Source organism: Dendrobates tinctorius, unplaced genomic scaffold (assembly GCF_039654945.1).
Source record: "Dendrobates tinctorius isolate UK_male_01 unplaced genomic scaffold, ASM3965494v1 ptg000239l, whole genome shotgun sequence".
NCBI lineage: Eukaryota > Metazoa > Chordata > Amphibia > Anura > Dendrobatidae > Dendrobates > Dendrobates tinctorius.
In genome coordinates this window covers 2,821,049-2,844,030 of record NW_027361906.1, presented here as the reverse complement: position 1 = coordinate 2,844,030, position 22,982 = coordinate 2,821,049, and the positions used below count along the sequence as shown (strand labels likewise).

At 40.9% G+C, this 22,982-nt stretch overlaps 1 protein-coding gene across 1 annotated transcript; it reads left to right on the top strand.

Annotated features, from left to right (window-relative positions):
- The first annotated feature begins 306 nt into the window (after positions 1-306).
- CUNH1orf115 (chromosome unknown C1orf115 homolog) lies at positions 307-21,479 on the top strand. The gene is made up of 2 exons (XM_073556790.1): positions 307-708; positions 17,063-21,479. The coding sequence occupies exons 1-2, from the start codon at positions 415-417 to the stop codon at positions 17,183-17,185; spliced, it is 417 nt and encodes a 138-aa protein (XP_073412891.1). The 5' UTR covers positions 307-414; the 3' UTR covers positions 17,186-21,479.
- The last annotated feature ends 1,503 nt before the right edge of the window (positions 21,480-22,982 follow it).

The window sequence follows — 22,982 nt, the reverse complement described above, 5'->3', positions numbered from 1 at the left end:
AAATAAACCAAGTATGAATGAACAATGGCCCATAAGGCCCCCACTGTGTAACTAAACAAAGGGTCTGCTGCAGAGCCAGCCTTGGACACGGTCACATGGGAGACAGAGGAAATAACAGCAGTTCTCATCAGTTACCACTAGGTGGAGTGCGAGAGCAGACACATTCTTGCACAGTAGGAAGTAACAGACGCTTAATTTCTGTATAACCACCACTAGATGGAGACATAGAGCAGACACATTTGCGCCATAGGAAATAATAAGATGCAGTTTTTGAAAGGCGCCACAAGGGGGAGAGGTGGAGCATACAAACATTCTTTTGCTGTAATCCTATCAGAAGTAAAGTCCAGGTCTTGGTATTATTGCTGCATTTAGCTGCTCGGTGCAGCAAGCTGACAGCACTGACTGATCCTGAGAATGGCAAGAGGCAGGAAGAAAAACAAGTACAGAAAAATGCACCCAGACAAGGTGCAGGGGGAGACTGCAGAGAAAGAGGGGAGCAGAAATCAGCTGGAGCTGCAAGAGCCTGCAGAGCCATGCAAGAGCAAGAAAAAGAAGAGGAGGAGGCAAAAGAAAGAGAGGAGCAGTAAGAAGGTGCACCTGTCCCCCCTGCCTGACAGGTATGAACCCCTGGAGGAGAATGTGGAGGATACTGAGTGCAAGGAGGACAAGAAGTATAAGAGGAAGCAGAAAGTCAAGAAATATGCAAAGGTGAGCAAGAAAAGGAGCATGCGCAGCTTCCCGGCAGTCCTATGTAAGACCACAGGCGTTACAGACGAGACACCGATCCCAGCTCTGCTACACCTGTGGTCTTACATGGGACTTCCATTTCATAACTCCGCTCTGCTACATGTAGCTGCTTAGGGCAAGCTCTGATCTTGGCTTATAAGACTATAATGGAAAGAGGCCATGCTGGGATTTGTAGTCCCCCCAAAAGCTAGTGTGATAGACCCAGATCACATTTCACGCTGTGACGATGCATTTTTGGCTTTCACTTATGTTCTAGCATAGGAAAGTCCAGCCCTGAGGTTTTGGGATGTATTGTTTTTCCAGGCATATCCTGTGTACGTGGAGTCCGGACTGTCAAAGCGCCACGGAATAAATGGCGCTATAGAAATGAATAATAATAATAATCAGGGTACGGTCACATGATGCAATAACGACGCTTTTTTTGCCATAGTCAGTGATCATTGAGAACCGATAAAAAGTCCCAAATATTGTCAGATTGTCAGAAAGTGTTCAGCCATTGACACAAATAACAGGGACAATTAATGGCCGATAAGGGCGGGCGGTGGGGGAGAAGCCAAATATGCCATATCGGAAAATGTGACCGACCGTCTAATGGGTGTAGACAGGAGCATAACTATAGTGGGGGCAGGGGCTCTGGAACGTGGCGGGGCCCAATATGTCCCTTTGACCCATATGAGAAGACCAATATCATGAAAGTCTCAAGATAGTTGGGGGCAGGTTGGAGATTTGGCATTGAGGCTCACAAGCTTCAAGTTACACTGACGTACGGGGTCCGAATGAAGATGTTGAGGCAAGAAGGATCAGGCTGTTCTATTTTGATATGCCCAGTCCTCTTTGATATTGGAGATAAGCAGCTTCCAGAGGTGTCGTCAGCCAACAGCCACCTAAAGAGTATGGACAACTTGGGGGGTAAAGCGCCACTGTCATAGTTTGCCTAAAAAGTGTTGAAAGAATTCTCATATCGCCCAATGCACAGCCGTAGGAAAACCATTTAGGGGTACAGTTTTCTGGGTCACAGTCCGGAGGAGACCTCGATCAGTCCGCACCGTTGTCACTGAAAAAGCATCAAACACCATCCCAAACTCCGTTTTTCAAAGGGGTTTGGAGGCTGATCCGGGTCCTTGCCCTTTTCACCTTTTTTGTTTTTTGTCCTCATGACAGTGGGAACTGTCCACAAAATCCTAATCCCAAACAACCTCCTTCTTATCTCCTTTATGACCCATCATTCAAAGGGACCATAAAAGCGAGTTAGGTGGAGTCCAACTAATGCTGATAATGACAATTAGTTTGCCTAAATAACAAAAAAAAGTTAAGGTCAAACAAAAACATGAGTGGTGCTGTTTCTGGAAAAATAAATTGTCACTCTGTGAGGGTCTTCAGTAAGGAAGAGGGGCATCAAACTGTCCCTGGAGCTGGGACCCTAACTATCCCTGTCCTGGAGGTACCTATAAAAAACCTTAATCTGTCCCCTCCCCCACCCCATGAGAAATGGGACAGAAATGGAAGGTAAACAATAATAATAATCTTTATTTATATAGCGCCAACATATTCCGCAGCGCTTTACAGTTTAACAGTTTCAAAACACAAGTCATAAGTAACAACGTTAACATTACAATAATTAAAGCAAAATAAGCCGCCCCTGCTCGTGAGAGCTTACACTCTACAATGAGGAGGGGGAGATACAGAGTACAGGGGTGTATTTACAATTGTGTATTTACAGTGATGGTCCAGCCATCTTGAGGGAGTGAAGGATGGATGGAGATAGTGAATGGGCTACACACGCACACTTACACATAGAATGACTTTGATTAGTGAACGTGATAGGCTGCTCTGAACAAATGTGTTTTGAGGGAGCGCCTGAAACTATGCAAATTGTGGATAATCCTAATTTCTTTCAACAACACACAAAGACAACACTACTACAACAACTCCACTCCAACCACTTAGCTTCAGCACACAGCACAGGAAGACAAATCTTTCACTGGCAGGGACATGAAGATATGGCCAGTTTTTATAGGGAGAGGTAATGACCACATCAGAAGCAGCTGAAATGGAGCTGCAAGTTTCTGACCAGCATAGAAAGGGTCATTAACCTCTTCAGCGCAAGAGGAAACAAAATCCATTTAATGTGTGACACAATTCTCACCATCTCTAAAGAAGATCTGTGATTCATTACCCAACGTGACAGTCTAACTCCAAGTCTTCCAAGTGGATGTGACACCCTCCTGATTGAATATGCAAATTGCCTCTTCAGAGAGGAAGAGGACTAAAACTCTAGTGCCGCCTATTAGAAGGAGCAATCCTGGAGTTCTAGTCCTCTTCCTCTCTGACGACGCAATTTGTATATTTAATTTCCCAGAGGAGCATTGAGGCTTATAAGTCTCCTCACTCTGATATGCCAGGCTTGGCATGTCACTCTCCACTATTTTGCACAATCCGTGTACATCGGCGTTATAACAACAGACGGCTAGCATCAATCACATGAATGTAAATGTCTCTGCAGGTTTCCAGCACTGACATAAAGCAGTTATTCTGGGGGGTGGGGAGTTGTGAGGACTCCCTGAACAGAACACAGTTAAAGGAATTAAAGGGGATGTCCACTTGTATATTAACTTCAACTTTAATGACAACCAGAACCAGGACAGTAAAGACCGGTGATATCAGGACAACTTTTTCATGGCAGATCGCAGTCAGTGCTCGTGGTCACGGGTTGTTGCTGTTGGACAGTGTGTAGCAGAAAGTGGATTTCTAGACATTTTTGGGGTCCGTGGCTGCAGTAGGGCAGGACTTAAATGTCATGTGATTAACATGGGTGCAGATTAATTACACAAGGTAATAACAAAAAATAGGTTGGGAATTGTGCCAAGAACCAGGAGGGAAAACAAACACCAAAGGCCGATTCATCATTTTTAGTTTTTTTTTAGTTAAGTCACTTTACTTTTTGACTTTTTTAAGGATTTCATTGATGTTTTTTGAGCAAAATTGATCAAAATCTGATTCATGAATTTTGCTCGAAGCTCAAAACTCTCTTTTTTACCCTCTCTCTAAACGATTTTGTGACTTTTTAGCTGGAAAAGTCCAACGTTTCGTTAACTGGAGTAAATAAAAACTCTATTTTTTTATTTAAAGTTGTATTTCATGAATCTGTCTGAAACACCTGCAGGAGCCACATTGATGTAAAACTCAGAAGAGTAACTAAACCGCATAGCACAACTGGAAAAAAGGAGCAAATCGTTTGATGATGTTGTCGCAAATCAAAAAGTCACTAATTGAGAGGCGGAAATGCAATGATGAATCCGGGGCCTAGGTCTTTGACAAAACTGGACATAATGTGGGGCTTGTTGTAAATTTGGCTATGGGGCTCCAGGTGACCACGACCAATGTAACGGGGGCCATTACGTCACTTATATTGTTCTCCTGATATACTGGATTGTGGAACGATCATTGTCCAATGTTCCTTTTTCTTTATTTGTTGTGATAATTCATCCATTAGTCACAACACTCATGTTTCATTATCGTAAAAACACAAATCAGTGAACTCTAGACTATGACCAATGAAGTTATGTCACTGGTGACATCAACATCACCCTACTCATCGGCTGCAATCACAGACTGTAAAATGATAAAACAAATGTACTGTATGAATGTATGGCACTTCCAGTCACCGAAGCTTTCTAATTTAGCTTAATACATGTAATAATATGTACATGAACAACTACTATAATACTGCTCCAATGTACAAGAATATAACTACTATAATACTGCCCCTATGTACAAGAATCTAACTACTATAATACTGCCCCTATGTACAAGAATATAACTACTATAATACTGCCCCTATGTACAAGAATATAACTACTATAATACTGCTCCCTATATACAAGAATATAACTACTATAATACTGCTCCTATGTACAAGAATATAACTACTATAATACTGCTCCCTATGTACAAGAATATAACTACTATAATACTGCCCCTATGTACAAGAATATAACTACTATAATACTGCCCCCTATGTACAAGAATATAACTACTATAATACTGCCCCTATGTACAAGAATATAACTACTATAATACTGCCCCCTATGTACAAGAATATAACTACTATAATACTGCCCCTATGTACAAGAATATAACTACTATAATACTGCCCCCTATGTACAAGAATATAACTACTATAATACTGCCCCTATGTACAAGAATATAACCACTATAATACTGCCCCCTATGTACAAGAATATAACTACTATAATACTGCCCCTATGTACAAGAATATAACTACTATAATACTGCCCCCTATGTACAAGAATATAACTACTATAATACTGCCCCTATGTACAAGAATATAACTACTATAATACTGCCCCCTATGTACAAGAATATAACTACTATAATACTGCCCTTATGTACAAGAATATAACTACTATAATACTGCCCCCTATGTACAAGAATATAACTACTATAATACTGCCCCTATGTACAAGAATATAACTACTATAATACTGCCCCCTATATACAAGAATATAACTACTATAATACTGCCCCTATGTACAAGAATATAACTACTATAATACTGCCCCCTATGTACAAGAATATAACTACTATAATACTGCCCCTATGTACAAGAATATAACTACTATAATACTGCCCCTATGTACAAGAATATAACTACTATAATACTGCCCCCTATGTACAAGAATATAACTACTATAATACTGCCCCATATGTACAAGAATATAACTACTATAATACTGCCCCTATGTACAAGAATATAACTACTATAATACTGCTCCTATGTACAAGAATATAACTACTATAATACTGCCCCTATGTACAAGAATATAACTACTATAATACTGCCCCCCATAAACAAGAATATAACTACTATAATACTGCCCCTATGTACAAGAATATAACTACTATAATACTGCCCCCTATGTACAAGAATATAACTACTATAATACTGCCCCCTATGTACAAGAATATAACTACTATAATACTGCTCCTATGTATAAGAATATAACTACTATAATACTGCCCCCTATGTACAAGAATATAACTACTATAATACTGCCCCTATGTACAAGAATATAACTACTATAATACTGCCCCTATGTACAAGAATATAACTACTATAATACTGCCCCTATGTACAAGAATATAACTACTATAATGCTGCTCCTATGTACAAGAATATAACTACTATAATACTGCCCCCTATATACAAGAATATAACTACTATAATACTGCCCTCTATGTACAAGAATATATCTACTATAATACTGCCCCCTAAGTACAAGAATATAACTACTATAATACTGCCCCTATGTACAAGAATATAACTACTATAATACTGCCCCCTATGTACAAGAATATAGCTACTATAATACTGCCCCCTATGTACAAGAATATAACTACTATAATACTGCCCCTATGTACAAGAATATAACTACTATAATACTGCCCCTATGTACAAGAATATAACTACTATAATACTGCTCCTATGTACATGAATATAACTACTATAATACTGCCCCTATGTACAAGAATATAACTACTATAATACTGCTATGTACATGAATATAACTACTATAATACTGCCCCTATGTACAAGAATATAACTACTAGAATACTGCTCCTATGTACATGAATATAACTACTATAATACTGCCCCTATGTACAAGAATATAACTACTATAATACTGCTCCTATGTACATGAATATAACTACTATAATACTGCTCCTATGTACAAGAATATAACTATTATAATACTGCCCCTATGTACAAGAATATAATTACTATAATACTGCCCCTATGTACAAGAATATAACTACTATAATGCTGCTCCTATGTAGAAGAATATAACTGTTATAATACTGCTCCTATGTAAAAGAATATAACTACTATAATACTGCCCCCTATGTACAAGAATATAACTACTATAATACTGCCCCTATGTACAAGAATATAACTACTATAATGCTGCTCCTATGTACAAGAATATAACTACTATAATACTGCCCCCTATGTACAAGAATATAACTACTATAATACTGCCCCTATGTACAAGAATATAACTACTATAATGCGCTCCTATACACAAGAATATAGCTAGTATAATACTGCCCCTATGTACAAGAATATAACTACTATAATACTGCTCTTATGTACAAGAATATAACTACTATAATGCTTCTCCTATGTACAAGAATATAACTACTATAATACTGCTCCTATGTACAAGAATATAACTACTATAATACTGCCCCTATGTACAAGAATATAACTACTATAATACTGCCCCCATGTACAAGAATATAATTACTATAATACTGCCCCTATGTACAAGAATATAACTACTATAATGCTGCTCCTATGTACAAGAATATAACTACTATAATACTGCTCCTATGTACAAGAATATAACTACTATAATACTGCCCCCTATGTACAAGAATATAACTACTATAATACCGCCCCCTATGTACAAGAATATAACTACTATAATACTGCTCCTATGTACAAGAATATAACTACTATAATACTGCTCCTATGTACAAGAATATAACTACTATAATACTGCTCCTATGTACAAGAATATAACTACTATAATACTGCCCCTATGTACAAGAATATAACTACTATAATACTGCCCCCTATGTACAAGAATATAACTACTATAATACTGCTCCTATGTACAGGAATATAACTACTATAATACTGCCCCTATATACAAGAATATAACTACTATAATACGCTCATATACACAAGAATATAACTACTATAATACTGCCCCTATGTACAAGAATATAACTACTATAATACTGCCCCTATGTACAAGAATATAACTACTATAATACTGCTCCTATGTACAAGAATATAACTACTATAATGCTTCTATGTACAAGAATATAACTACTATAATACTGCTCCTATGTACAAGAATATAACTACTATAATACTGCCCCTATGTACAAGAATATAACTACTATAATACTGCCCCTGTGTACAAGAATATAATTACTATAATACTGCCCCTATGTACAAGAATATAACTACTATAATACCGCTCCTATGTACAAGAATATAACTACTATAATACCGCCCCTATGTACAAGAATATAACTAATATAATACTGCTCCTATGTACAAGAATATAACTACTATAATACTGCTCCTATGTACAAGAATATAACTACTATAATACTGCTCCTATGTACAAGAATATAACTACTATAATACTGCCCCTATGTACAAGAATATAACTACTATAATACTGCCCCCTATGTACAAGAATATAACTACTATAATACTGCTCCTATGTACAGGAATATAACTACTATAATACTGCCCCTATGTACAAGAATATAACTACTATAATACGCTCATATACACAAGAATATAACTACTATAATACTGCCCCTATGTACAAGAATATAACTACTATAATACTGCCCCTATGTACAAGAATATAACTACTATAATACTGCCTCCTAGCTGTGAGGTTGTGTGTTTGTAGCTCTCCTGATGTCTGGAGCAAGCCCAGGGGGAGGCCACCCTGGGCGGGGTAACTCCCCAAGCAAGGCCCAGGCTTCCAGGCCTACACTTGGAAGTAGCACTCAAGTTGTGTCTAAGGCGGATGCAAGTCCCAAAGTTGTTTCTGAGGGAAAGAAAGCTCAGAATGGAAGTAGCAGCAGCAGCAGCAGGAATAATGAAGCTGTGAAAGTGCAAAAAGTAACGGAACAAGGAAAAGCCATGGCTGTGGGTAAGAAAGTTCCAGTTAAGCAGTCGGCCAGCCAAGGCAAACAGAGTGAAGGACAACTAGGAGAAATCCAGAAGAAATCTACTGGTGAGAAGCTGAATGGAGGAAAGCAGCCTGCAGCTCAGGAGGTGCCATCACCATCTTCAGGTGTGCAGCTGACTCCCAGCAGACAGAGGAGAACCTCACTGGAGAGACAGACGCTCCAGGAGAACCTGCAGCAGAAGCATGTGGTGGCCAGCATGGCGAGCTCTGGGCGCACAAGGTCGCAGTCAGGTGGCAGCAGTAAAAGTGCTGTGGAGCCTGGAACCACGAAACCAGCGGTGGTGAAAGTTAAGGAGACGTCTGGTTTCAAGCATCCAGGGACATTGCTGAAAGCAGGATCCCAGGAGGAGACGCCATGTGCACCTGAGCTTCAGGTCGCAGAGGAGATCCCAGGACTGGTCAAGAGGCTCGGTGAGTTACAGCAGCACAAAGACTTGCTGCAGAAACAGATAGAAATGGGCTATAATGTAAAGGCTGCTAATCCTGGTGGGGATCACACCTTTTATGATCAGACTCTGAACATGCTTGGTATACAGCTGGCAAAAGTGGTGACGGACATGGACTGTGTCCTAGAGAAGATGGGGCCCCTGGCAGAGACTTATAGGAACCAGGAACTGTTTATGTCACACAAGCAGGACTCTGCAGGTTCCAGCTCAGACATTGTCCCAGGTGAGCCCCAGAAGCCGGTGCGGCCAGTGCTGCAGCCTGCAAGTTTCTGCTTCCAAAAGGGTCAAATACTGCAGCCGCAGCAGTCTGCGGCAGACCCCAAGCAGCAGCATGTCATGCAGATTCCAGCAGGTGTACCACAAGTCTCAGAATGCCCAGCACAGCAGCCTGCAGCAGATTCCAAGCAGCAGCATGGACTGCACTTTCCAGCAGAGGGACTACAAGTCTCAGAATGCCAAGCACAACAGTTGGGAAGTGGACATGTGCCGGTCATTACTGATGGTGCCCAGCAGGGCTCTGATGCTGGGGATAACCGCACTGTATCTGGGGGGTCGGGGGCTTGGGGGAGCACAGTATATTTGGTGGACGCTGCACAGTCTGATAATGACATTGATGCTGATGATAACAATGTGCATGATAATGTCTGTGATTTCCCACCTTTAATTTCAAGAACACAAGGTGTGGCTGCCCCTCCTGCTGCAGACCTTCACCCCGTCAGTCAACCCAATGTGACCCCGCACGGTCCCCCCAGTAATGCCTGGAGTCGTGGTGCTCCGTCCTTTACCTCTGGTTCCAATTATACAGGCCAGGCGTTTAAACGGAGAAACGTCGTGCGTTTCCGGCACAGAGGTGCCAAGGAGGATCTGCCGGACAGGAGGTTTGTCGTCAGGGAGCTCTTGTGCCACCAGATGGGGTTTGTGCCAGTCAGCATCCTGGCAGTGATTAATCTTCCAGACAGGCAGGGCTATGATGTCAGCTTTAAGCTCATGTCTGACCTGGACAGATTCTGGTCTAGTTTCCCCAAGTTTAGAGACACGGAGGGCTGGAGTAAGTTCAGCTTTATTCCTATCTCTAAGCCAGATACCGTTACTGTTAGTGTCATCTTCTGGAATGAGTCTGTTCCCCCGCAGGACATTGTGGTGTGGCTCCGGAGGCATTGTGACCTGGTCTCTGACCTCACCAAAAGCAGAGACAGTGATGGGATCTGGACGGGAGGGTGGCGGGTTTTGGTGAAACTGCGCCAATGCAATAATATCACTGCCCATTTACCCAACTCCTTCTATATTGGGAGGGAGAGGGGTGTGTGTTTCTATCCTGGGCAGCCTCGTAAGTGCTTTAAATGTGGCAAGGCAGGTCACCTGGCAAATACCTGTACTGTGGGGAAGTGCAGCCTGTGTGGGGAGATCGGCCATCTAGCTGCAGACTGCCAGAACATCAGGTGCAACCTCTGTGGGAAGATCGGTCACCCTCACAGGGACTGTCCAGACGCCTGGCACAATATCTGTAAGGACTTTCCTGACGAGGACTTGGTGGCAGGGGCAGAGATTCTGGAGGAGGCAGCATTACTGTCAGGGGAAATACTGACCAGACCAGAGGTCCACCAGGGGTCTACTCAGCTAACACCAGAGCAGCAGGGTTCAGAGAGAGAACAGGGGAGTATGGAGGTTGTACCTCAGGGGCAGCAGTCACAGGAAGGCATTACTTCAGTGCTACCATCCGTGTCTGAAGAGTATAGCAATAATCAGAAAAGGAAGAAAAAGGACAAGGCCTCCCGTAAACCTGAGGGGTATGACACTGGCCAAGGAGCCGGGAAGAAATTCCAGAGTTCTGCTGGTGTAATGGTCGTATCTAACAGGTTTGATGTTCTGTCTGAGTCTGACGGCGAATTTGAAGATGACCTTAAGAGAATTGACGCAGAGTGTGATAGGGACGTAGAGGACTGTCCTCCGCCAAAGCGGAAGCCCTTACCTGAGGGCACTCGGGAAGAGTCTGAGATGGAGACCGGTGGTGAACAGAATAACTCCGACTCAGATCTGTGACGCTGTCAACCAGATAATGTCCAAACTCAGATAGGGAAAATCATTAGGAGAAATTAGGAAATGTTAAGATAGAGAAGGATGAGTCACTGGGTAGGAACATGATGAGCTCTGTTTGCAAAGTGTTTTTTTTTTTTTTTTTGTTTGTTTTTTTTTCTCTCCTCAAACTAGGAGTATGGACTCTAAGTTAATTTGATATGTATAAACTGGATATGTAATGAATGTATGTACAATCCTAGTGAATTCAGTTTTGTATTATTGGAGGAATGTTATTTGTATTTGTTTTGTTTTTACAATAAAAATTGCCCCTATGTACAAGAATATAACTACTATAATACTGCTCCTATGTACAAGAATATAACTACTATAATGCTTCTATGTACAAGAATATAACTACTATAATACTGCTCCTATGCACAAGAATATAACTACTATAATACTGCCCCTATGTACAAGAATATAACTACTATAATACTGCCCCTGTGTACAAGAATATAATTACTATAATACTGCCCCTATGTACAAGAATATAACTACTATAATACCGCTCCTATGTACAAGAATATAACTACTATAATACCGCCCCTATGTACAAGAATATAACTAATATAATACTGCTCCTATGTACAAGAATATAACTACTATAATACTGCTCCTATGTACAAGAATATAACTACTATAATACTGCTCCTATGTACAAGAATATAACAACTATAATACTGCTCCTATGTACAAGAATATAACTACTATAATACTGCTCCTATGTACAAGAATATAACTACTATAATACTGCCCCTATGTACAAGAATATAACTACTATAATACTGCTCCTATGTACAAGAATATAACTACTATAATACTGCCCCCTATGTACAAGAATATAACTACTATAATACTGACCCCTATGTACAAGAATATAACTACTATAATACTGCTCCTATGTACAAGAATATAACTACTATAATACCTTCCCTATGTACAAGAATATACCTACTATAATACTGCTCCTATGTACAAGAATATAACTACTATAATACTGCTCCTATGTACAAGAATATAACTACTATAATACTGCTCGTATGTACAAGAATATAACTACTATAATACTGACCCCTATGTACAAGAATATAACTATTATAATACTGCCCACTATGTACAAGAATATAACTGCTATAATACTGCCCCTATGTACAAGAATATAACTCCTATAATACTGCCCCCTATGTACAAGAATATAACTACTGTAATACTGCCCCTATGTACAAGAATATAACTACTATAATACTGCTCCTATGTACAAGAATGTAACTACTATAATACTGCTCCTATGTACAAAACTATAGTTAATGAAAATAAATACCCTTACATGAAAATAATTACAAATTCCAGAACAGTAGGTGGCCCATTATCTCATATTGACTTCCTGAATATAATGGGTTTTCCTGAGCTGTAGACATAGCGGTATAACTATAGATATTACCGTGCAGTGTAGAATGTCACATACAAGCTCAGAGACAAGGTGAGAGTCGCCCTTTGTGATCAGCAATTTGATTGTCCCTAATAACAAACAATATAGATATAAGGAATTTCTTCCAGGGAATACAGACAATATGGCCTTAATTCCGGTTGATCGGCTATGTGACAGTATAACAGCATATCCTCCAAGTGTAATAATTTGGGCTGTGAATATGTCTGTGACACTATTATATTTAGCACTATTATATTGGCACCGTGAATGGCATGTTGTTGTCCTGTGCAGGAGCTATTATAGTAGCATTGTGTCACATACTGTGCTAGTCATTACATGTCTGTTACATTACTATGACAGACACTAATATAATGTCCGCCACTCTGGAGCGCAGCATTATATGGAATTCTGCAACCACTTTTTGTTGCATAGAGGCGGCACTATTATGAGTTTGCTGTGGCAGACTTGAGACAGAACTTATTTTGTATAAAATTTAGTATTCACTTTGTTATTATTATTATTATACATTTATATAGCGCCATTTATTCCATGGCGCTTTACAGGGAAAAGGGGAAATATAGACAAGTACAATAAACATGAGCAATACAAGATATGGGCGGCACAGTGGATAAATCTGCAGCCTTGCAGCACTGGGGTCCTGGGTTCAAATCCCACCAAGGACAATATCTGCAAGGAGTTTGTATGTTCTCCCCGTGTTTGTGTGGGTTTCCTCCGGGTTCTCTGGTTTCCTCCCACATTCCAAAGACATACTGATAGGGAATCTACATTGTGAGCCCCATCGGGGACAGTGATGATAATGTGTGCAAACTGTAAAGAGCTGTGGAATATGTTAACGCTATATAAAAATAAATAAAGATTATAAAAAAATAAAGAAAGTACAGAAGGAGAAAGGACCCTGCCCGCAAGGGCTCACAGTCTACAGAGGATGGGTGTTCAGTAGACTGAGGATCACTGCAGGTTGTAGGCTAGTCGGAAGAGGTGGGTCTTCAGGTTCTTTTTGAAGGTTTCCATGGTAGGCGTTAGTCTGATCTGTTGGGGTCGAGAGTTCCAGAGTATGGGGGAAGCACGGGAGAAATCTTGTATGCGGTTGTGGGAAGAAGAGATAAGAGGAGAGTTGAGAAGGAGATCTTGAGAGGATCGAAGGTTGCGTGTGGTTAAGTACCGGGAGACCATGTCACAGATGTTTGGAGGAGACAGGTTGTGGATGGCTTTGTACGTCATAGTTTGGGTTTTGAACTGGAGCCTCTGGACGATAGGAAGCCAATGGAGGGCTTGGCAGAGAGGAGAGGCTGGGGAATAGCAGGGAGACAGGTGGATTAGTCAGGCAGCAGAATGTAGGATGGATTGGAGTGGTGTCAGAGTGCTGGAGGGGAGGCCAGAGAGTAGGAGGTTGCAGTAGTCGAGGCGGGAGATGATAAGGGCGTGCACTAGTGTTTTTGTAGTTTCATGGTCAAAAAATGTATGTGGTAGGCACCTTGTGGACACATCAGAAGGCACTATTATAGGGGCTCTGTGGTTGGCACCTTGTGGACACATCAGAAGGCACTATTATAGGGGCACTGTGGTAGGAACTTTGTGGACACATCAGAAGGCACTATTATAGGGGCACTGTGGTAGGCACCTTGTGGACACATCAGAAGGCACTATTATAGGGGCACTGTGGCAGGCACCTTGTGGACACATCAGTACGCACTATTATAGGGGCACTGTGGTAGGCACCTTGTGGACACATCAGAAGGCACTATTATAGGGGCACTGTGGTAGGCACCTTGTGGACAAATTGAGAAGGCACTATTATAGGGGCACTGTAGTAAGCACCTTGTGGACACATCAGAAGGCACTATTATAGGGGCACTGTGGTAGGCACCTTGTGGACAAATCGAGAAGGCACTATTATAGGGGCACTGTAGTAAGCACCTTGTGGACACATCAGAAGGCACTATTATAGGGGAACTGTGGTAGGTGCATTGTGGACACATCAGAAGGCACTATTATAGGGGCACTGTGGTAGTTACATTATGGACACATCAGAAGGCACTATTATAGGGACACTGTGGTAGTTACATTATGGACACATCAGAAGGCACTATTATAGGGGCACTATGGTATGTACCTAGTGGACACATCAGAAGGCACTATTATAGGGGCACTGTGGCAGGCACATTGTGGACACATCAGAAGGCACTATTATAGGGGCACTGTGGCAGGCACCTTGTGGACACATCAGTACGCACTATTATAGGGGCACTGTGGTAGACACCTTGTGGACACATCAGAAGGCACTATTATAGGGGCACTGTGGCAGGCACATTGTGGACACATCAGAAGGCACTATTATAGGGGCACTGTGGTAGGCACCTTGTGGACAAATCGAGAAGGCACTATTATAGGGGCACTGTAGTAAGCACCTTGTGGACACATCAGAAGGCACTATTATAGGGGCACTGTAGTAAGCACCTTGTGGACACATCAGAAGGCACTATTATAGGGGAACTGTGGTAGGTGCATTGTGGACACATCAGAAGGCACTATTATAGGGGCACTGTGGTAGTTACATTATGGACACATCAGAAGGCACTATTATAGGGGCACTATGGTATGTACCTAGAGGACACATCAGAAGGCACTATTATAGGGGCACTGTGGTAGTTACATTATGGACACATCAGAAGGCACTGTTATAGGGGCACTGTGGTTGGCACCTTGTGGACACATCAGAAGGCATTATTATAGGGGCACTGTGGTAGGTGCTTTGTGGACACATCAGAAGGCACTATTATAGGGGCACTGTGGCAGGCACCTTGTGGACACTTCAGATAGTACTATTATAGGGGCACTGTGGTAGATACCTTGTGGACACATCAGAAGGCACTATTATAGGGGCACTGTGGTAGGCACCTTGTGGACACATCAGAAGGCACTATTATAGGGGCACTGTGGTAGATACCTTGTGGACACATCAGAAGGCACTATTATAGGGGCACTGTGGTAGGCACCTTGTGGACACATCAGAAGGCACTATTATAGGGGCACTGTGGTAGGTACCTTGTGGACACATCAGAAGGCACTATTATAGGGGCACTGTGGTAGGTACCTTATGGACACATCAGAAGGCACTATTATAGGGGCACTGTGGTAGGTACCTTATGGACACATCAGAAGGCACTATTATAGGGGCACTGTGGTAGGCACCTTGTGGAGACATCAGAAGGCACTATTATAGGGGCACTGTGGTAGATACCTTGTGGACACATCAGAAGGCACTATTATAGGGGCACTGTGGTAGGCACCTTGGGGACACATCAGAAGGCACTATTATAGGGGCACTGTGGTAGATACCTTGTGGACACATCAGAAGGCACTATTATAGGGGCACTGTGGTAGGCACCTTGTGGACACATCAGAAGGCACTATTATAGGGGCACTGTGGTAGATACCTTGTGGACACATCAGAAGGCACTATTATAGGGGCACTGTGGTAGGTACCTTATGGACACATCAGAAGGCACTATTATAGGGGCACTGTGGTAGGTACCTTATGGACACATCAGAAGGCACTGTGGTAGGTACCTTATGGAAACATCAGAAGGCATTATTATAGGGGCACTGTGGTAGGTACCTTATGGACACATCAGAAGGCACTGTGGTAGGTACCTTATGGAAACATCAGAAGGCACTATTATAGGGGCACTGTGGTAGATACCTTGTGGACACATCAGAAGGCACTATTATAGGGGCACTGTGGTAGGTACCTTATGGACACATCAGAAGGCACTGTGGTAGGTACCTTATGGAAACATCAGAAGGCACTCTTATAGGGGCACTGTGGCCGGCACCTTGTGGACACAGCAGGAAGCCCCTGGAAATAGCTCCAGAGATCCTTTCTTAGAAATGGCTGTGCAGAGCCCTATTAGCTCCCGTGCAGCCGCCATTGTCCTTCTGCGTCACAAGTGAATCATACCGGAATTATTCCCAACAGTTAAAGTTGCAATCCGTCTTAACGCAGAGGCACTGATGGTGGCGGACGCGGGCACTGTGGATCTTCTTGCAGTAGCAGCAATGTGTGTGGCTCCGGGGACTTCATGCCTTGCACTACTAATGTATGATGTCCGTGGTACTGTAGTGTACAGGTGCCGGCCTGTCACTCTCGGCTGCTCTCTGCACCCTGTGACTCAGCCTGTGATTACCTATAATGTCCATTATTGTATCTTGTGTTACTTGCGCTATCTGCAGATTTCTGGGATTACGGAATCTGCACCAGATTACACCATTAATGGAGAACTCCACCAAAGTTTTATGCTATGTCATGTGACCAGTGAGCAAGAATCGTTGCAAATGCAACTTTTGTCCCCGATCAGTGATCAAGAAGGGGTGCAGGGAACTATTAGGAGGCAACACTAAATTTCTGCCTTGGATTGGTGCGTTTAGCTCTCCTCTTAAGATTCATTTAAAAGGACACTGAAGCCACTGTCTGACTGTATGCACCATTTTAGTTCCTCGTTGTTATGTAATGTATTTTTTTCTTCTTTTTTTAGAACTTTGGAAAAGCCTTGAGAACCGCCGGCCGCTACATGATTATTGGACTGCAGGGACTGGCGAACGCCTATGTGGCTCCATTCGGGGTCACTTCGGTCGTGCTTTCTGCGTCATCTCACTAAATCCGTTTTGGAAGACTGTATCCCGGCATTTAATAGTAGAAAATAAAAAAGTGGACGAAACAGCGGAAGTCACAGGATGACATGATGAAGAACCACGATGAAGGAACATGGCGGCATATTATCAACTCTTGTATTATACCACTAGACAGTAGCCGCCGTCTCCTCCTAAAGAATGGCGGCAAAGTCTAAAACTGGAAACATTGACTTTGAGCATTTACCCTTTAAAAAATATATATGAAGTCTCATGAGTACCTTGGGTGGCAACCAATATGGCTGCCATGACAGGTCTTAAAGAGATTGTTCTAAGAGTCATAAATAATACTGTAATAAGTGATTTTATCACTGCAGAACTATCAACTTCTATGGCAACCCCTTGAAGGGCTGTCATGGTGGCCATATTGGTTCCCAGAAACAGTACCAAGGTTGTACTTTCAATTGACATGTAATTCACCATTTCACCTTTAGGGGCCGTTATAGGGAAAATGAGTAACCGCTCCTTGCTTAAAGGCCTTGTCCGTCATTGGGAGACAATTTAAAATTTTTTTTTTTTAAAGGGGTTGTCTAGAGGGCTTGTCATGCTCGTGTGAAGACGTGTTTGGGGGTCTAAGTACAAAACATTATCTATCAACTTTCCTTTAGTGAATTTTAAGGGGCTGTAGTCACAGCTCGGGCAGATTCTTGAGCGGTCCATGGGTCCCCAGTGCTAATCGGAGAGCAGCACTATCAGTGGTGGCACGGGGATGCACCGTGATATATATGGAGTGTCTTCACATTATGATTACATGAGCGCCTAAGGTCAAGCAGTCACCCATAAAGTGTGAGGTTTAGGTGGAGATGTATAGGAGCTCCAGAGCTTTAAGATGCGTCTCTGACGGTGTCGCTCCATTATTGTGAAGAGTGTTAGGATCTATCTAGATAACGCCAAGGCATAAAGTATGGGCATGAGCCAAGGCTTTTTTCTTACAGTTAATAAACTGTACGTAGGAGACATGTGCATTTTAGGAAGAGGATCAGAGAGATTTGGTATGTTGCTGAAGGTTAGTCGTAGGTTTGTATTATAGTAGAGCGTAGAAGAAGGAGGAGATTTTATTACTTGTGGTGAGGAAGGTACAGGATGGAGTATGTGGAATTAGGGTTACGTTTTGACTTTATAGCATAATAGACTCAAAGACCCCCCCAAAAAAAACAAGCTGATCACAAGTGATCTTCTGGTGATCAGATGTGATAGTGATTAACAAGTGATCAGTTTCCCTGCAGTGCCTCCACAGGTGAAACGAGGTATTACACAGCACCCATTGAAATCTAAAGGTAACTGATATAGTACATAGATATGCTGGGTCCTACAGAAAGAGACACTCTTTGTAGTAGCTGATCTCCTCACTGGATCATACATCACGGTCCTAAACTGCCCCTTCTATTAACTCAAGATAGTCTTGAATATAAATGATATAAACCAGAAAACCCTTTTAAAAAGGACCTGTCACCGATGAAAAATAGTTTGTTTTTGCTCTAATTTTATTTCCACTGATCCTCTTGAGTTTTCCGCTTTTTTTTTTTTAATCCGCCACACAGTTCCAGAGATATGGGCTTTTTTTTATTTAGTTATGGTCTCTACTAAGGGGGCGTGGCTCACAGGGCGTGTCTTTAGGCTGCTCTACATCATTACCCTGTGAGCCACGCCTCCTTACAAAACACCAAAAAACATTAGCAGCAAATAGAAAGTCCCATATCTCTAGAACTATATCTCGGATTCGAAAAGCGAAACAACTACAAGACTCAGGGGAGCAGTAGGAATAAAATAAGAGCAAAAAACTGACCACTTCTGACCTGGAGAAATGTCCCCTTTAAGCAGTGAAGATACACTAATCTGATGTTCTGCTCCCTGTTTTTAGATGCAGATCATCCGGGAATGTAGATTACACTGATTGTTCTTCTGTTTACAAATGTGACTTTATGTAAATGGTAGTTATACCAGCGAGTAACCGGATAGTATTAAGGATGTCTGCCTCATCCTGTATGTGTGTAATGATCAAAAATGAGCAAAATTGAAATGATATAATATAAAACAAGAACGTCCTGTATATTTCAAATAGATTTAAAACTTTTAAAATTTTCTGCTTGTTGTTAGTGAATGGAAACCTGATTTTTATCCACATGCTAAACAGCAGTTGCCCTGTCCGTCATGTCCTGCTGCTAAAGGCTCAATGCCAGAAAGATACACTGCAACTATTCGCCTTTCCTGAGTCTGTTGGACATGATGAGAACAGATTTTCAGACTCTGGATGCAAATAAAAACATGTCTAGTCAATAAAAGTAAGCAGAGATATTAAAAATGAGAAAGTGAAATATATATATATATATATATATATATATTATACAGTGAAACGGCTTTAGTTACATAAACCTCTTTAAAGTGAAATTAACATTATTAATAATACCCTAGCATATATTTGTATATTAGAATCATCCCTTTAAAATAAAGCTTCAAACAGGTTGAATTTTCTCCTAAAACACTATGCTGATTTTTTTTATTTAATGAGTCTTCATGAGTTCCAGATCACCTGTAAAAGATCTTAAAATTCTGACTACCTGCAGTCACCACTAGAGGGAGCTGAGACGTTTGCCGCATACAGTGTGCAGTGACCTCTAGTGGTGGCTGGAGGGAGACACTGTTTTATCGGTTAATTCTATGTCTATACAGATGAATTGGAAATTCTTGGACGACTATAAAGATACATTAATAAATAAATCAATACAGAACACGGAACCTTAATAAGATGAAGAACGCAAAGTTGTGTTCACATAGGGACATTCGCATTAAGGAGAAGGTGCAATTCATAAAAGGCAAAAAATATAGCAATGATAGTTGATAGATAATACTTGTTATAATAACACTTTTATTTTTATCTAATATATGTGTACAAGCAATATAAAAAATAACAGAGATATGAAATAAAAAAAATACCAAAAATTATAGTAATCAAGTCCGCCCCTCCCCCATCAAAATGAAGGCCTCCCCAAAAATTAGGAAAAAAAATGTAGATATGTGTAGGCAAATCGGCAATTTTTGATGATTATTTTTTCCTTTTTTTTTAATCATTTTGTCCTAATTTTAATTTTATTATTTGTGTGATGATTTTTTAACAATTGTATAAGCTGAGATACTTTTATGAATATTTATATACTTTTGAATATTTTGGTTAATTCTCATGAAGAATTATGTGTAAATTGAGAACCAGCGGGCTGAGCGACAATTTAAAACATTTCACAAGTCACGAAAATGTTTTTTTTACTTGTCAAATACCAATTTCGAATTATGTAAACGTTTTCCTGAGCTCTGCTCATTTCTCCAAGGAACAGTACACCTAGAAATTAATTACATTAATCTTTAAAGGGTTTTTCCTCATCTTCCTAGATGGCTATTGTTGGATAGAGCTAGTAAAAACAAGCACTTTTTCAATTTGCTGCTTACTAAAATTAGCTGCCGTTCTTGAGATATTACCATTTTTCTTTTGTTTACAGCTCGTTGCCTAGGAGATCAACCACCGCTGCTATTTAACTTGTAAAAAGCACTGTGCTGAAGCGGGACGTGATTAGTAGGTAAAGGCATGCACCAGCAATCATAGGCATAAATAACTAGTTTTAAAAGCTCACAAACCTCAAAAAAAAAATTTTTTTTTTTTTTTTATAAGCTCAAGCAGAGCACGTGTTCTGCTGTCTATCAGCGGTGGTCGGTTTCCAAGGTAACAGGTTGTAAAGAAAAATGTTAATATCTCAAACGGCTGAAAATTTTTATAAACTGTAAATTGCAAAATTTCTTGTATTTACAAGCCCTATCCGACAATACCATCATATATGAAGCTGGGAATAATTCCTTTAAATTAAATATGAAATAGAAGTGACCTGGCTGTTTGTCAGTCTGGTACATTTTCTGTATGATCAGTCTTGTAGGAATCGTGGGATTAATCTACTGACGACCAGTTCCATCTTTTGCTGCTGGTGGAATGAAGCCCTGCTCTCTTAGCCTTAGTAATATTTTGTCCTACTGCACACAGGTCTGAGGGGGGGAGGCTCCTGCTGCAGCCAGGACAGTGAGGGGGGGGGGGGAAATAATGACGTGGTTTTTATAGTTAATGAGTCCTGCAACCACAGACTATTCTGTATATTTGTTCTGTAGGAAGACATTTTGAAGGTAATTAACCCTATAAGTTTTTTTTTTTGACACTGGTATTGTACATCGTTGTCTTTGTAATGTACATTCTGTGTAAATAAAGTTTTTTCTTTTTAAACAGAATCTTTGGGAAATCTTAACAACTATTGTCAATACAAAGAGGTCTCTTGACCGTGCGGACCAATCAAATAGCAGATGTCTGGAAAGTGATCTGGGGAGAGGTAGACGTACAAGTTCAGTTACACAGGGGCCAATGGGGGAGTGGGGCGCAACGAGTGAGGCAGTGGTGTGTCATTACTTATTATGGTTTATGTAGACTCCTATCAGTCGCAATACACATCCTACCACACAGGACACTATTATGGTCATTGTCTCCCTGTGTCGACTGAGGAAAGTGGACAGGGTCACTTCTATCATGTGACTGTGCTCACTAGATGCTTGGTAACAGTGAGCCACAGGCTGCAAGTATAGGAGAATCTTCTCTGCCTAAAGATCGAAATAGTTTTCTTTACCTACAGTGGCACAATGCACTGGTACATAGAGGAAAACAGTACATTACAGATAGAAAAAAAAAAAAAAAAATTAAATATTGTTTTTCCTTATAATGTTTCTAAAAAAGAATGAAAAAAAAACAACAATTTAAATAATCACTTTTTTTGTATACACTTTGTAAAAATGTATGTCACAAACCATTAAATAAAGTAGGCGTATTCGGTATCACTGTAATCCTAACAACCCGTCCAATATAGGCATCATACCATTTCTGACTACTGGTCAACAGTGTCAATAAAAATGGCGCAAATGTTTTTTTTTTTCATGTAAAACTCATAATAAAAGTTAATGGAAATGTATGATAAAATGGCATCTAAAAAAAAAAACCCTCACAAAATAGTCTTGACAACGTACAAGACCTCAGTAAAATTAAAAAAAAAGGTTTTGTCGGGTTGTCGTGTTTCCCACAGGTACCGGACACGACTTCAGCCCTGTTTCTCGGTATGAGTAGACTATCCCTCTTGCTACTGTATCTTCACTGACACTAGGAATTCTTCTCTACTTGTAGCAGTATATTTGGATTCCATCTCACTCCACCTCTGAGAGCTTGAGGGTAATATCTCCTGCAGCTTTACAGAAGGATTGGGTCCCAACCTCTACCTCGAGGGCCCTTTGCTGTCAGTTTCCGACCCTCGATCGTAGTTATTTGCCCATATATTGTCAGAAAGTTCCAAAACATAACGCTGTCGTGCAGTAGTAAACTAATAACACCATACAGCAGCGCTAATTTAATGCCGTCATACTGCCACACTAGAAAACTGCCATGTGTACCTAAATTGGATGATTGCCCTTTGTTGTGCGCTCAAGATGACTACTATCTTTTATAGCAAAATATGGGGTCCCAGCTGTGCTGCAGAACTGCACGTACCGGGCAAAAATAACAAGGCAGGAATGGCCGCATGTGCAACATGAGTCTTTTTTTAAAAGCAGCTACGCTGAGCTGTTTTCTGGACTCCCATAGAAGTGCATGAAGAAAACCAAAAATGCACTGCCCTCTCTCCATTTACACTGGCCACACCACTCTGCTGGCAGGGACATGGATGCCATTTTTTTTGCTAGTAAAAAAAATTACAT